Source organism: Watersipora subatra, chromosome 4 (genome assembly GCF_963576615.1).
Source record: "Watersipora subatra chromosome 4, tzWatSuba1.1, whole genome shotgun sequence".
NCBI lineage: Eukaryota > Metazoa > Bryozoa > Gymnolaemata > Cheilostomatida > Watersiporidae > Watersipora > Watersipora subatra.
Genome location: NC_088711.1, coordinates 11,859,207 through 11,874,174, shown reverse-complemented (window position 1 = coordinate 11,874,174; position 14,968 = coordinate 11,859,207). Strand labels below are relative to the sequence as shown.

General features: G+C 36.3%; 2 protein-coding genes across 2 annotated transcripts in view; one reads left to right on the top strand and one right to left on the bottom strand.

Moving 5' to 3' along the window:
• Positions 1 to 1,592: 1,592 nt before the first annotated feature.
• LOC137393817 (myosin-M heavy chain-like) lies at positions 1,593 to 3,511 on the bottom strand. Its single transcript, XM_068080523.1, has one exon. The coding sequence runs from the start codon at positions 3,489 to 3,491 to the stop codon at positions 1,731 to 1,733; it is 1,761 nt and encodes a 586-aa protein (XP_067936624.1). The 5' UTR covers positions 3,492 to 3,511; the 3' UTR covers positions 1,593 to 1,730.
• An 11,158-nt stretch (positions 3,512 to 14,669) lies between these two features.
• The window catches only part of LOC137395065 (uncharacterized), a 29,846-nt gene continuing 29,547 nt past the window's right edge, over positions 14,670 to 14,968 (top strand). The window contains exon 1 of the mRNA XM_068081847.1: positions 14,670 to 14,838. Within this exon, the coding sequence (XP_067937948.1) occupies positions 14,766 to 14,838 (73 nt within the window). The 5' untranslated portion in view covers positions 14,670 to 14,765. The remainder of the gene's footprint in view (positions 14,839 to 14,968) is intronic.

Here is a 14,968-nt window from a genome sequence, read left to right as displayed (position 1 = left end):
TGTACGTAATGTATCAACTCGTTAGTAGTTAAAGTCAGTACATTGTATTCTACTATACTCGGCTAGCGCGCTGTTTGCATCGGTTGCTAAGCAACTCCTTACAGAGCTCAATACTCCATGTGACCATACAATGCTCTCTCTATCATTTTAGCCAGTAGGCAAATCCTTTGTTGACACTCATTGAAACTGTGCGGCTAAACAATTATAGAGTGGGGGCGCAAATATAGAATAATAGAATAGAGATAAGCGTGGTGTGCTTTTATATCAATGCATTATACAGTTGGGCAGCTACGGGGGACGCTAGAGATAAGACCCTCGCAGTGTTTCTGATGACTTGAAGTACTTTTGTAAACATCTTTAGTTTACAAATGATAGATTACAGCATCAAAGATGAAGTGGACATGTTGTACACACCTGCCAGTGTCTATAGTTGATCCGGCTGTTTTCACTATAAGCTGTAATCGATGCGGTTCGGGTCTAGTTCTAGCATCGGTCTTCTGCGTTCGTTCAGTAAATTCGGTAATCAGTTAAATTTTTTCCTACTAGAAGTTTAAGCCATGAAAAATTACTTGTGCTCTGCAATCACTTTTTGAAAAATAAGATATCCTCCACCTCCATGTATTTGTGAATTATCCAATAATTGCAAGCGCTGATTCGAGACCCACACCCATTGCATTGTTGGCCTTGAACGTGGCTCATGTGCATATTACCCTGTTTGTTTTAAAGTTATCTCCTTCTGTCAGTCGTATTGCGTACAATAGCATATGCCAAATGAGGCATTCAGTCTGAACGCTCTGAAAACTCTCATATGATAGACTGGCCTGGTCAGGGTCTTTCATTTTGCTAAAGTACTTTAGATTTCATGGATATCATCTTGTCTAGGCTAGTGTCATGGGAGATAACTCTTCATGTCTAAATCATGTTGGTATTTCAAGCTGCTTTAACAAGTAACTTTTCAATCGATTTTGCCAATTTAAGTGCAGGGAGTTTTTGTATTGGACAACCAACATGTGAACAGTTTTTAGTCAATAATAGCTATCGAGTAGTTTGCATCTTCCAACTTATGACTAGGCACCTCATTTAGCTGCAGTGCTATAGTATACTTGGGCCTCAGTATTCACACAAATTATGGAGCGTCTTTCACAGTATTCTTATAAATATTATGTTTTCACATTTTCCTTTATGTTATTCATGGTGAAATAAAATTGCATATTATGCTTTCACATTTTCCTCTACGTTATTCCTAAAGAAATAAAACAGTACATACGCTTTTCCTTCACAAGGTCATGCTCAAATTTTTAAAGCTGTTGAAAGCATTCATAATTGTTTAATAAAGCCTTGGAGACTAGAAATGGATAATTATATTAAGAAAGTTTTATAATTGCCGATCTAGCCTAAGTCTCTCATGCAAATATGGTTATAACATTTCAATATTCTCTATAATAGGCATCGGGATAAATTATGCCACAACGAGGCAGAACCTATATTAATATTTGAGGCGTCCCTCAGCTCAGATATGAACAATATACGCTAGTAACTATGGAACGCGTAGCAACCATGTATCCCTACAAGCTCAATGCAATTTGCTAAAATGAAATGCCTCCAATCATTTATTTGACGGAAGCCAAGCTGAATAGCAAGTGAAACGCTGAATTGAGCAGCAGTAGTAGCCAACTAGATACAATAGGAATATATGCTTTAAGTTTTGGAAGCCAATGTAGAAATGATGGTTATATTTGTAGTAAAATGTTTGCTAGCGCATTCCTTCTGCAGCTATTGCGTCCACTAAGCACCATCGAGTAATATTTAAGGTTTCTGTACCACTTGTCACTAGCGTGAACCGGTCGAATGATGAAAGGCTCCTTCGTGTAATCTCGAGCGATCTCGCACACGTCGTAGAATTCTGAATTACGTGATACGAGGCATTGTCCGAGATGATACGGTTCTCCAACAATTTGCAATCTTGAATTGCCTTTTTTCACTGTGAGCAGCGCTGCATCAGTCACTGTTGTGCTCTTAGGAAATATTAAGCGACCTTCTTTTGCTCTTTTAGGCAAGTCATCCAATTTTCCTTTTGTGACGAGCACCGCATAACCCGTGTTAAGACGCAAAGTCCTTAACTTCTCAGCCCACTGACTGTCAGCCGGTTGCAGATAGCCAAGTTTCCCTGAGTTGAGGAAGTGTATTTCATCGTGTCGCCAATTAAGTGTGTTCAGAACGAGCTTGGTTAGTGCTATTTCAAAAGATGTACGTTTAGTTGGCTTTGTGTTGTCTTTCGTACCGACAGAGAGAGAGGATAACACCTTAGATTGCGCATTTATGTGGTGTAAAATATCTGTTAGTTTCTCATTAGCTTTCTCGATAGATTTTCGATCAGAATGAGAAGGTCGTGTTGCTTTATGTAGTCGTTTGAGCAAGAGCGGGTACTTCATGACTCGCTGCACTGGCAGCATGAGGAAAGTTTTAAGATCCATTCGCCTCAACGCGCTGTTGTCATTCTGAGAAGCCTGAAGGAATAGATTTAAAAGCTGATTTTCTTTCCGAAGTTGATCTACAGTTGTGACAGCATTCGAATAGTTCAAACAATACGCTTCAAAGGCCAAAAACATTGCGGAAGAATCGCATATGAGCTGGCCAATGCGAGCATTGTTGTAGTTATCGTCTCCTTCCGACTCGAGATGATGTAGATGCTGGGATAAATGGCTGCTAAACTTTTGGCTGACTGCTATTAACTGTGGAATATTGCCAAAAACCATTGCGATGTCATTGGAGCTTATCAAGCCATTTTCCAAAAGGATGTCATGAATGTGTTTTTGTATTAACTGTAAGTCCTTCAAATAGCTCAGTTCACTCTCTAAAATCTCCTTTATTGTTTCATATCGTTCTTTGTTTTGGGAGGTACACTTGGTGCAGAAAGAATGATTGGAATCTGTGGAATGCAGAGGTCGAGTGCTCACCGAATCACAGTGTACACAGTTGCTGCTGTCCACCTCATCATAGCCTGCAAGACTATCTGAATCCTTTTGACTGTCGGTTTCTAATTGAAATTGAGAGAATAATTTCTGGCTATCCGTATCACTTTGTTTGGAAGAATTTAAGTCGATCTCAAAGTCCAAATCAAAATCCTCATCGGATAAGTCAAGCAGTTCGTTTTTTAAACTCTGGTTGCTTCCATTTGACTCTACACTGATATTGGAAATATTGCTGTCATGTCGTCTCAAATGTCGTAAATTTTCAGACCCACGACGACTAATTGGCAAGCCTAGGTTAGTGTCTACCATTAGCAGTCGTTTACCATCAGGTGATGAGGAAGCTCGTCTTTTCATTTGCCTCATTTTAGGATGACTCTCGTAATTGTTAGGGCTCGAGTGTCGTCTCAACGTCTTATCTAAATGTCTGTCTTTCCTGATAACATCATCGACAGTTATACGGCGCTGTTCGGAAAGCATCGACGTAGGAAGCAAACTGTCATTTGTGTCATCAGCAAACATGTCTTCATCATCTGACTCTACAGTTTTGTCACAAGACCTTAGAACATTATCGTCTTCTGTGGCATCCTTTCGCACACAAGAATCTACGACGTCTTCAGAGTTTGTTGACGAGCACTCCTTGCTCAAATATCTATTGAGCAACGTCTGGACATCTGACGTATAAACGATCGCTGAAGTCGGTTTGTGATTTGTCTCAGTTTCAAGTGGTTTATACTTTTCACGATATTCTTTAAGCAGGTTAGTTGACGACATGACTGTCACTTCCATACTGAATATCTTAGACAAAATCCGAGCCCGTCATATGTCCAACTCGCAGTTCCTGAATCATAAACAATATCATCTGACTGCTACTTCCTTAAAAAACAACAGCATGACACAGCGTACAGAGTTTGCATCTCAATTCAATCTGTTCATTTACTTAACAATATGTATTGTCTATCATTTTCTGCTGAACTTTTGCATCTGTAGTTACTATTATAGTTAAAGCAGTACTTACTGAGCTTGTTTAGTGTCAATGGTATCAGTCAGTCCTGCAGATCTGCTCCCAATTGTGCTGAGGATTTTAATTGCCTGGCCCGCGCTCCTATAGAAATCAATGTTTATTACAATATAAGCATTGTGTTATTGCTGGCGATTGATTGACCAACGTAAAAGCCAATATGCGTGACACGCAGCTGAATTAAATACTGTTCTTGTAGAGTAGAAGCGTTATAAACAATAAAAGATATTACTTCACTTCTTCTGCTAAGGAATAAAGTTTTGACTGCCAGCACCTGCAATAACTCGAATTAGACTGAACAACCCTTGAACATAGACTAGTTTGAGTGCACAATTTCAACCAATCAAATGGCTTCTATAGAGCCAATAGCATTCCATAAACTAAACAATTATTGATTTTCACGCAGCATTAGGTAAAAACCAGACGAGTCAGGAGTGCACGGTCTGTTGAGACAATTGGAATGCCCAATAGACAAATGCTCCATTGATCTCTAAGAGAAATGCATATTTATAAGTCATACACTTTCTATCATACAGTTCTTGAACTATGTACCTGAAATGCACCTTATTCAAAACAAGAGAGAAATCGGAACCGTAAGCAAATCACTCTGTGAAAACAAGGTATTCGCAAGTCAATATGAATATAAACACAAGCATACAGTAATCTAAATAGGCCATATTTAACTATCTTAAATATAGCTACTTACTCTTGGAGCTACTCTTATAGAGAACCTGTAAGAGAGGTTAATGGAACACCTGCATTTTAATTATGATGAGCTTTTTGTGTCAGCTTTCTATAGTAATAAAAGGCCAGGCAATTGTTTGAGTTTGAAAAGTATGTTTGTTTGTGACACGCTCATTACTTGTCTAGTTATACAAGAACTGAGCATGTCTGATAACTTTCCCGGTCGTATTAGTACAGTGGTTCTTAACCTTGTTAGACATACTGAACCCTACTAGTTTCATATGCGCTTTCGTGAAATGCACCGGTTTCCTTTTATTTGTCATAAAGAAGGGTTCACCGAACTCTTCTTTCTTGAGAAGTAATTTTTTTTTTACATTCAAGACAGCTACATGCTTTTCTGGTGCACAAAATAAGCTGAGTATTATTAACATTGCTGTGTTCAAAGAAAAAACCAATACAATGCATGAACTCACAATAAATGCAAATATTTTTATAATGACACGATCTTGCAAATCAGTGTGACTTTTACTATTACCTTTGAGAGACCTCCACCAAACCTCTAGAACTGACTTATCAAACCCGTAGGATTTGATGGAACACAGAATAAGAACCACTGTGTTGAGATAAAGAGGCAGCATAGACTTGAATCTTGCTTACGAGGAGTCAAAATGTAGAAGTGGATGAAATCAAGCAGTCAGCCAATTAAAACCAATCCATAGGTCTACTCTGATGACTCAAGGTCTCTCAAGATATTAACATGACCGTGACACACAGATAAATTTGATCCAATTATATAGGAGCTGAAGTCCTTCGTATCAGATTCCCAGTTTATAGTTGTCATAAAAGTAAACTTAACTTTATCAGTTATTGTAATGCAGCTCTATCACAAGTTCCTCCTTCCGCTAGGAAGATTACTTTGAATTCATTTGGCCATCTTGCTTCAGTTTAAATATTCAATTATTGGCAAGCTTGAGCAGGGATGGTAACATAGTGATAACACTAATAATTGTGTGATAATAAAAATGATTGGCTACTCGCTAGCTGACTATCTCCGCCGTTGTACTGCCGTTGATTATCACAAAATGTTTGATTTTGCTTCTACTTTGAGATTTTACCAGCAGCTGCTTTAGATCTGTAAACCTACATACAAAAGTAAGTAAGAAAAGTAAGTACCCAACATAAGTAAGTTTGTAATAAAATGGCCTTTGATTTGCAAACCATACTTGGCTTGCCAATGTTGTCGGAATGCCTTCCCGGGCCGACAGCATTGAAATATGCAGCGCTAGTGTCAGTTGGGAAGGCTGAGAATCTTGACACCAGTGAAAAGACTGACAATCGTCGCTCCATGAGTCAGCGACTGTGAGTTGAGAGCATTGCATCTCGGGGTGCATCGCTCTGGATTCTATTTTGTAACTTTTCACGTGATATCGAAGTTTGCTACTTTCTAAAAATATGGCTGGTATTTGCAGGAGGTTAGTTCAGGGTTCCAATACTTGCAAAATTCATGTCTTCGATTATTTTGATGGAGAACAAACAGAAAGATTTGCTAGCTTTATATGGTATTACCATCTGCTAAGGTCATGCCATAACTTCCTGTGTGCTTGTGGAGATGTATGTTTACAACAATAGATCACCTGCGTTCCAATATTTCAATAAATTAACTTTTAGTTGTTCCAATGAACTGTTACCGGACACCGAAAAAAGAAAGCCTTTTGCTATGGCTCCACAGTTTTTGAGAAAATATTTACAATTTCGGTCACTACGCAGTGTGCACTTTCGTTGCTATCCTGGTCACATGATGTTAATTTGCTTTAACAGGAATTAACTTTCTCTGATGATTAGATAATGCAAGGCTTCAGTAGTCAAGCGCAGAGTTGAAGTTTGCTTAGCTGAAAGTATTTTTCCAAACATCAGATGGCGTTGAGGATCACGAGGTGAGACTGCGAAACGTGATAGCGCTTGAATGTGCTGAACAAAGCAAGGCGTAGATCAGAAGCACTGGTAACAACCGAGCTCTGAGACTTGTTGTAAATTCTGTTCCCCTCCGATAGGCTTTGATTAACTTTTCTACTCTTGAATAAGAGGTTAACTTTAAAAAATTTAAAAGTCAGAGCTTTGAGTCATTCGCAAAGCATACAAACCTTTCATCGTCTTTATATACCTGCCTATGACTAAACTTTAATGTAATGATTTATCTTTTATGTAAATTTTGACAACCTTTTAAACTTTACACTGACATATTTTAAATCATCTTATAAAAGAAACCTGATATAAAAGATAGACTTGCTGCTCATTGTGTTTGATAGTTCAAAAGAGGAACTTCAGTAAAAACGTCTCATTCTCATTTATTATTATCATTATTATTTATTTATTTTCTCACTTTTTTAAACAACTTGCGATGAACAACAAACATATGGTAAACTTTAAGTTTCTGGAGATCTTTCACAATCGAGAACTATGATATGAAATTATTGACAAAAATGCAATGTTTCGGGAAACTTCAGATGTTGTATGTTGAAAATTATTTCAGACATAGAGCCAAATGTTTGCTCATATTTCGCAGCGAATGTCAGTCAAAATTTTAAATGTTTAAGTGTCATAAATTGGGGTCGATTTAAAATGAGTAATTTCCCTGTTCTGACACTACCGATACAAAAGGAAGAGTAATATGAGGAAATAAGGGTAATAATAATAGTAATAACACACCAGCCAGTCAGCTGCGAGGCCACCATGCAAGCATTTGGTCTGCTCAAGTTTGTGCTGAGAACGAAATAAAAGGCTTTTAGCACTAAGTAGTTTCAATAAGAAATAAGAATTATTATTTATTATAAAGAGTTCTTTATTATTGAATGATAGACCTTCAAGCCTAACTTCTAAACATGTATACAAAGTTTATTGTCAATTCCAAGGCTTTGTCACTGTGCCTACATGACAGCCTGCAGCAAATAAGATGCTTAGAAGTGAGAGTTTGGTTGAAAGTTGGCTATTTACTTGACTACTCTGCTGCCATCGTTTGAACATCTTTTAAAACACAGAGTGATAGAAGCCATGAAATTTATAAAACATTTGGAAGTTGAATCAATAAAATATTTTCATTACCTCTAAAAAAGGAAGGTTGAAAGGTGAATATCATACAATATTGTGTTTACTACAATAGCTAGAGTTTCTAGCGATGAAAATGCCATAGAATAGATGTCTGTGTTAGGATATAAGTTGAAAATGCCATAGAATAGATGTCTGTGTTAGGATATAAGTTGAAAATGCCATAGAATAGATGTCTATGTTAGGGTATAAGTTGAAAATGTCATAGAATAGTTGTCTATGTTAAAGTATGAACTGAAAAAATCTAATGAATTTGACTACATAAAATGTTTTGTTATTGAAATTAATCTTTGCTAATTGCAAATACACGTCATATTCGAGTATATTTTATTCCAACAAATAATCTTTCCGAATCTTTGCAGCTTTTTACTTTACTTTGTTAAATGTATATTTTACTCCGATTAAAGGTTTTATGATCTTTCATGGTTTGTGTCCTCCTTTTTACATGACAGTTACTGGTATTCAACTCATGCCTACTTATATGATATGAACAAATTGCATACAATTTCTAACAATTATTATGAGAATATTCTTGCTGACTGCTTTATTAATGCTTTACCTAATATTCATTCTCTTAACAGAAAAAATCTGAAAAAAACATTCTCTTAGCTGGGAAAAACAATTTGAACACTATATGTCAAACCGTTTATTTAATTTTATTGACTGTTGCCCTTTTTACTTGTTCTTTTGTTTTATTATTGTTGTACGGCATATTTTGAAAAAATTTATATATTGAGTCAAATATAAATTTATATTTAGAAGATTTATATTTTAAGATAGATTTAGATTTAGAATAAATATAATACTTTAGATAAAACACTTCATCACGAATAATTTCACACTTTCTGAGAGCAATTTTCAGATATACATGTATGTATAATATAGGCTTTATTAGGATTGCTCTTAGCAAGCATGAAATTATTAGTAATCAAGTGTTTTATCTAACGTATTATATTTATTCTAAATCTATATATATATATATTATATATCTGAAGATTATATACATGTATAATCGTGCCTTTTGCAAGGTTGAAAGTTACTTATAGCAAACAGGTAATTATCTTCTCTTGTGTTAAAGTTACCATGATTCCCATAAAGAGCATATCTGACGTTGTCATAATAGCAAGTATTTAAGAGAATGTAAATAGTAACAAATGAATATGTTGCTGACTTACAGACACTCAAAGAATATGCATAACAAATCATAACATTTTTGCAAGCATACTCAGCTCGCTGTTAGACTTACCATTCACCTAAAGGCGACTCGCTGCCTATCGACAGAGCGTGGTATTTAATGAAAATAATTTATAAAAATTTGTAATTATTTTAAACAAAACAAGCTTGAAAGTATGTAAAATAGTTGAAGCTCTTATGCTTGAATATCAGTTATAAATTTACTCACCTTTACTGAACATCTGTAACTCTATAACTGGTAAAATCATATGAAATATTTTTACACTTATAATATTATAATTGCTGCAACTTATAAATGGTCAGTTTGAGTAATAATCTCTATGCACAATCTTCTATCAAAGCAAGTTACTTCAATGGAATGTCTGTTTGTCATTTTTAAAAAGTAATGAATCGCAATTGTAATCGTCTTTCATATGGCTTAGCCTGTGGACTGAGAGCCAGCCTTTATTTTACAATCTACACACTGGGTAATACATCAAAACCATTGTGATTTAAAGGTTGAATTCCACCAAATTTCACATTACAATTATTTAGTATCAAAAGATTCACCATGTCTTACTCTGCTGTGTTGTAGGTGCAAAATATGTCTAGATGTAATTACAAGCGCTTAAAAGCTAAAAAACGAACAGTTAATTGCAGCCATCACAAAACCGCCGTAGATTGGAATCCCTCTCCAAAATGGTTCAAATAAGGGCTTTTCGGTAGAGCCTGAAGTGTTTGTCATAAACTAGTGCTACAAGACGTTTTATATTGAGCCTTTTATTGGCCTTTCTATTCACGTGATAACATCACATGTCAAAACAATAACCACGTCGAGTTGAGTATGTCATCAAAATAAAAAGATTCTAACCTACGGCGTTTTCGTGATGAATACAATTAACTGTTCATTTTTGAGCTTTTAAGAGCTTGTAATCACATTCTTTGCACCTACAACGCAGCAGAGTAAACATGGCGAACCTTTTGATACCAAATAACTGTAATGTGAATTTTGTTGCAAGTCAACCTTTAAAAAGAAAATGGCAAAGAATTATGCAGTATGCGAAAAGTAATTCAGCCTTTTCTAAACCTTGTCTGGCGCCGTAGTTTTACTATGAATATGTCTGTATAAACCTCTGTGCAAATTACCTTTGAGTTCAGAGCTGTCTCCAATCTTGCATAGTGGTGTGGCCTGTCAAAATGAGCATGGTTAAATGACCCACCTGATTACCTATGTCAGCACTGGTCAATCAGCAAGAGCTGATAACGGACATCATGTTTCCTAGCACGTAACAAACAGCTGATAAAATACGTCGTTAATGGCAGCGTGTTCAAACACCCGCAATGGCTAATTGATTCGGAGAAATAGTTATTTTTAAATTTAACTTTCTAAATTTGGCTTGTCAGTGTTGATCGGAACGTTTGAACAATGATAAAGGTCAATATTTGGAATATCATAGAGGAGTTGTTCCACTTGCAAATAGGATAATTTCATGTTAGATATCTGTTGATTGTTAGCATTCATTTAATTTTTTCAAAATGATTTTTATAAACCCCTTATGTTCTTTCATAAATACTTTTACATCGCTGGTCAGAATTCATTACGTGGCATAACAAACTGCTACTATTTTTACATGTAAATTTAAATTTCAATTGTTTGCACCAAAAACTAGACATGCTATACTAATCTTTCTATAACATTTCTCCATAGGTAATTGACAAGAATACTTTATTTGTAGCTCTTGTAAGAGCTACGATCTCTGTTCTAGATGTCTGTGCAAGCATTTGACCGTCAGTGGAACTCAAACATCTATCAGTTATTCACGTGTTTTACTCTAAACAGTTTATGTGATTATTGAAGTCTAATTCCACTCCTTTAGCGCATGTTAATTGTAGATTCAGTTCCTCACTTTATCTCACTCCAGAAAGCTGGTTGTTTGTCAGTCAGGAACAGGTGTTTAGTTTGAACCTATCAACTGTATCAACCTATCAAGTTTCTTTTACCCTACTTTAGCACAGCTTATTACTATGCTTTTGGTTTCGATATCTATGAATATTCATTAACATTTAAACCCAGCTTTTCTTCTCTGTTGACATCGTGCCACCGCTTAGGATTTGGTACACATGTGCTGTGTTTGGTACACATGTGATGTTTGGTACACATGTGTAGTGTTTGGTACACATGTGCTGTGTTTGGTACACATGTGATGTTTGGTACACATGTGCAGTGTTTGGTACACATGTGCAGTGTTTGGTACACATGGGATGTTTGGTACACATATAGGGTATATATATGGTACATATGCAGTGTTTGGTACACATGTGATGTTTGGTACACATATAGTGTATGGTACACATGCAGTGTTTGGTGCACATGTGCAGGGTTTGGTATACCTGCAGTGTTTAGTACATATGCAGTATATGGTACACATGCAGTGTTTAGCCCATATTCAGTATATGGTACACATGCAGTGTTTAGTACATATTCAGTATATGGTACACATGCAGTGTTTAGTACATATGCAGTATATGCTTTCTTTTTGTGCGTCTCGAGTTTCATTTTAAAGCATCCTCTCTGATGTTCCGACAGCCAATCACAGCATAGAAACAGCTGTAAATGTGGAGCACTCCTAATACGCACAAATACGCTAGTGTCAGCCGCAGCACTATAATTTCTAATGTACAATATTTTTCCAACGTACTTCAATCTTTGTTTCCTCATCATTACCAATGCACTTTCACATCGTTAAGTCTTTCTTATGACAGCACATCCGGTTGCTCTTGCCATATTTCTCATCGGAGTAGTTAAAGTGTTTGATGACTTGATAAGTAAACTGAATCAAATAGATAAATGTTCTACTTCCAACATTTTCTTACTTTAACCTCGCAATAAAATATTGAACTAAAGTAATATCTGATAAATAGCAGTAATGTGTAAAATGAAGAGAAAAGCAGCATTTAAAATATCGGCTTCATATAAAAACATGAAGAAATTTTAGCTCATTCTATAGAGTAAACAAAACAGCTACACAGAGCTGAGTTCAGCTGGTTCTATGTAGATAGCTTTCTCAACTTTACAGAGCGGATCTCAGCTTCGACTTCAGTTTGTTCCATAGAGCTAAGTTCACTTCACTCTATAGAACTGACTTCAGTTTGTTCTATAGAACTGACTTCAGTTTGTTCTATAGAGCTGACTTCATTTCATTCTATAGAGCTGACTTCAGTTTATTCTATAGAGCTGACTTCAGTTTGTTCTATAGAGCTGACTTCAGCTCATTCTATAGAGCTGACTTCAGTTCATTCTATAGAGCTGACTTCAGTTGATTCTATAGAGCTGACTTCAGTTCATTCTATAAAGCTGACTTCAGTTCAATCTATAGAACTGACAGCAGTACAATCTATTGGGCTGACTTCAGTTCACTCCATGAAGCCGACTTCAGACGACTTTACAAAGCTTATTTCAGACAAACCTACATGACTGTCTATAGCCAACCTCATACACCTCATAACTTAACAGATCTGCTGTTAAAAGTTCCTGATCTAACAGAAGTTTACATGTAAGTAACACGTATTAGTGGGTCAATATTGTGGGTAGCTGTTTAGACTAATCAGCTCTGTTAGTTTGGCTGAGCAAGCAATTTAAGAATAGCTGCCCTTCCTGCCACCTCCACCACAAATCAAACCGTAATCTGTTGGTCCTCAATAAAGGCACTCTAGACCACCAGGCAAGTAATAGCAAATAAAGCTATGAGAATTTGTGTGTTTCCTTAAACAACCGTTCTAGGCGCTGGTGGGTATTTATATCTAATTTTGACAGTAAAGCCCTTCTGACTGTTCCAAATAGTCTATTAATTTACCATCAGTCACATCTCACCATCAGCAGACCTCAATGTTACAGGAGCAATTGACTCCACTCATCTTAGACCTTTGGATATTCTTGTTGATAAAATTGTATTGCTTGCATTTGCATATCAACAAGTTGTACTTATTGTTCTTGCATTGTTGAAGGGGCAAGGACAGTGCAGTTGGTCTCTAAAATAGATGACCTGAGGAAACACTAACTCCCAAGCAATGAGTTAAAGAAATCTACTTGGTCATCATTGCCTAACACAGGATTACACTATGCAGTTGAATTATTTTGTTATAAAACTTAACAAAAGGCTGCATTTTATGATTACTTTTATTACCAGCGAGTGTAATAAAAATTAAAGCACTTTTTAAAAGAAATAATTTGGATTTTAATAACAAAGGTATATATGTATATTCTTTCACAGCCAGGTTTGAAAAACTCCTTTCAAATCAGGTTAGAAAGTCATAACTTTTTATTTGTTCCTTTACGCTTTCCACTGCATCTGTCCTGCCCTTCTACAGCAGCTACCACCCCGTGTTGAGTTCAGAAGCACATCAATATTTGCTTACCAAGGAGATCATCAAATATAATCGGTATGTTTCACGATTTTTCTGCATAGCTGCAAGGTGGTCCAATGGCACAGTTGTTAATATGCTTGACTGCAGAGCTGGGAGTCAGAGTTCAAGTCCTATGTGATCCTTATACTTTTGATGCTTTTAGCGTGGCTTCGGACGGACGGACGGACAGACAGAGACTTATTTTAGCAAAGATTTGTGATCACTTTTAAAACTGTTTGCATCAATTCCTTACAGTCGTAAATTAACTTCTAATCACTTATTATTTAACCGTGTGAAAGCATGAGAGGTTGACACTTGTTTTGTCATAATTATCTTCCTCACCATCTCTTTTGCTCTCTCATTCTTTTACTATTTCTTGGCTCTTCCTTGTTCATTCATTACAATATAATGGCTGGCTTTATCTCCTATACATACTAAATCCATGCAGTTGCATGCTTGAGATTACCCAATGAATCACTGTATTCACGAGCATTATAACAATGCTAGGTACTCTACATACCATATAGCTAGCTCAATGGTTAAACGGAACATTTCCGTTGCCATGGTTGTGGCTTGTAAAACGAATAGTTTTGCTAATCTTGCAGACAAAGAGCGAAGAAATCTTAATGCAACGAGCTAACGTATACCACAAAGATGGCCTAATATGGTTGCGATGTAAAGTGAACAAAAAATTCAAAGCTTTTTGAAACTATTTTAAAGATGACATACTACCATACCAATGCACTTAACCATAAGGTGAAAACAATTTATATTATAATTCTTGCTCAAGTTAAACATTTTACATGAAACTCATCTCTCATGTCATCCTAGAATATGAATATCCACAAACAAATGGTTGAACTCTACGAGGCAGCGTTCCTTCTAATGAACTCAAGTATTCCTACCGTATTTACACAATTATCATAGTACTACGCTGACCTGTCATTTTTCTTTTAAATGGCAGGGATTTTGCATCTTAGTGAGCCCCACCCTGCCCACCATCTACCAACTAGACTCTGTACCACAATCAGTCAAACTATTCTGTACATGGAGACTTCATCAATGATTTTAAAAGTGTATTTCTTGGTAATTGTCTTACTTTATAGAAATACATAAATTCAAATCAAAAATTCATTTGAAATTCTGCAGATTATTCCAGAATGCAAGATGTTGGGATTGTACAGTAACACTAATGATGGGCATCGGGGCAAGCAATGACTAATATTAACATTTGTGGTGACGTACAGAAAAGGTGGTAAAGCTAATCTGCTTGAGTTGTTTACCACTTACCAGTGCGGTAGGAATGCTGTGTGTCTGAGTAGCTAGTAGCGAAGGAACGCCACTCTGTTCACGACTAGCTTTATCAGCCTGCAGACCCGTTATAGTATCTCTTCGCCGTTAGATATATCACCATGATGTCTAATGGGGACTTACCAGCTTTCTCTCCCACATCTAATGGCCTCCATACCAGACACATGAGCAGTGGTAAGTACATACTATCTAATACAGGACACATCCTCAGTAGTAAGTACATACTATCTAATACAGGACACTTGAGCAGTGGTAAGTACATACTATCTAATACAGGACACACCCTCAGTAGTAAGTACATACT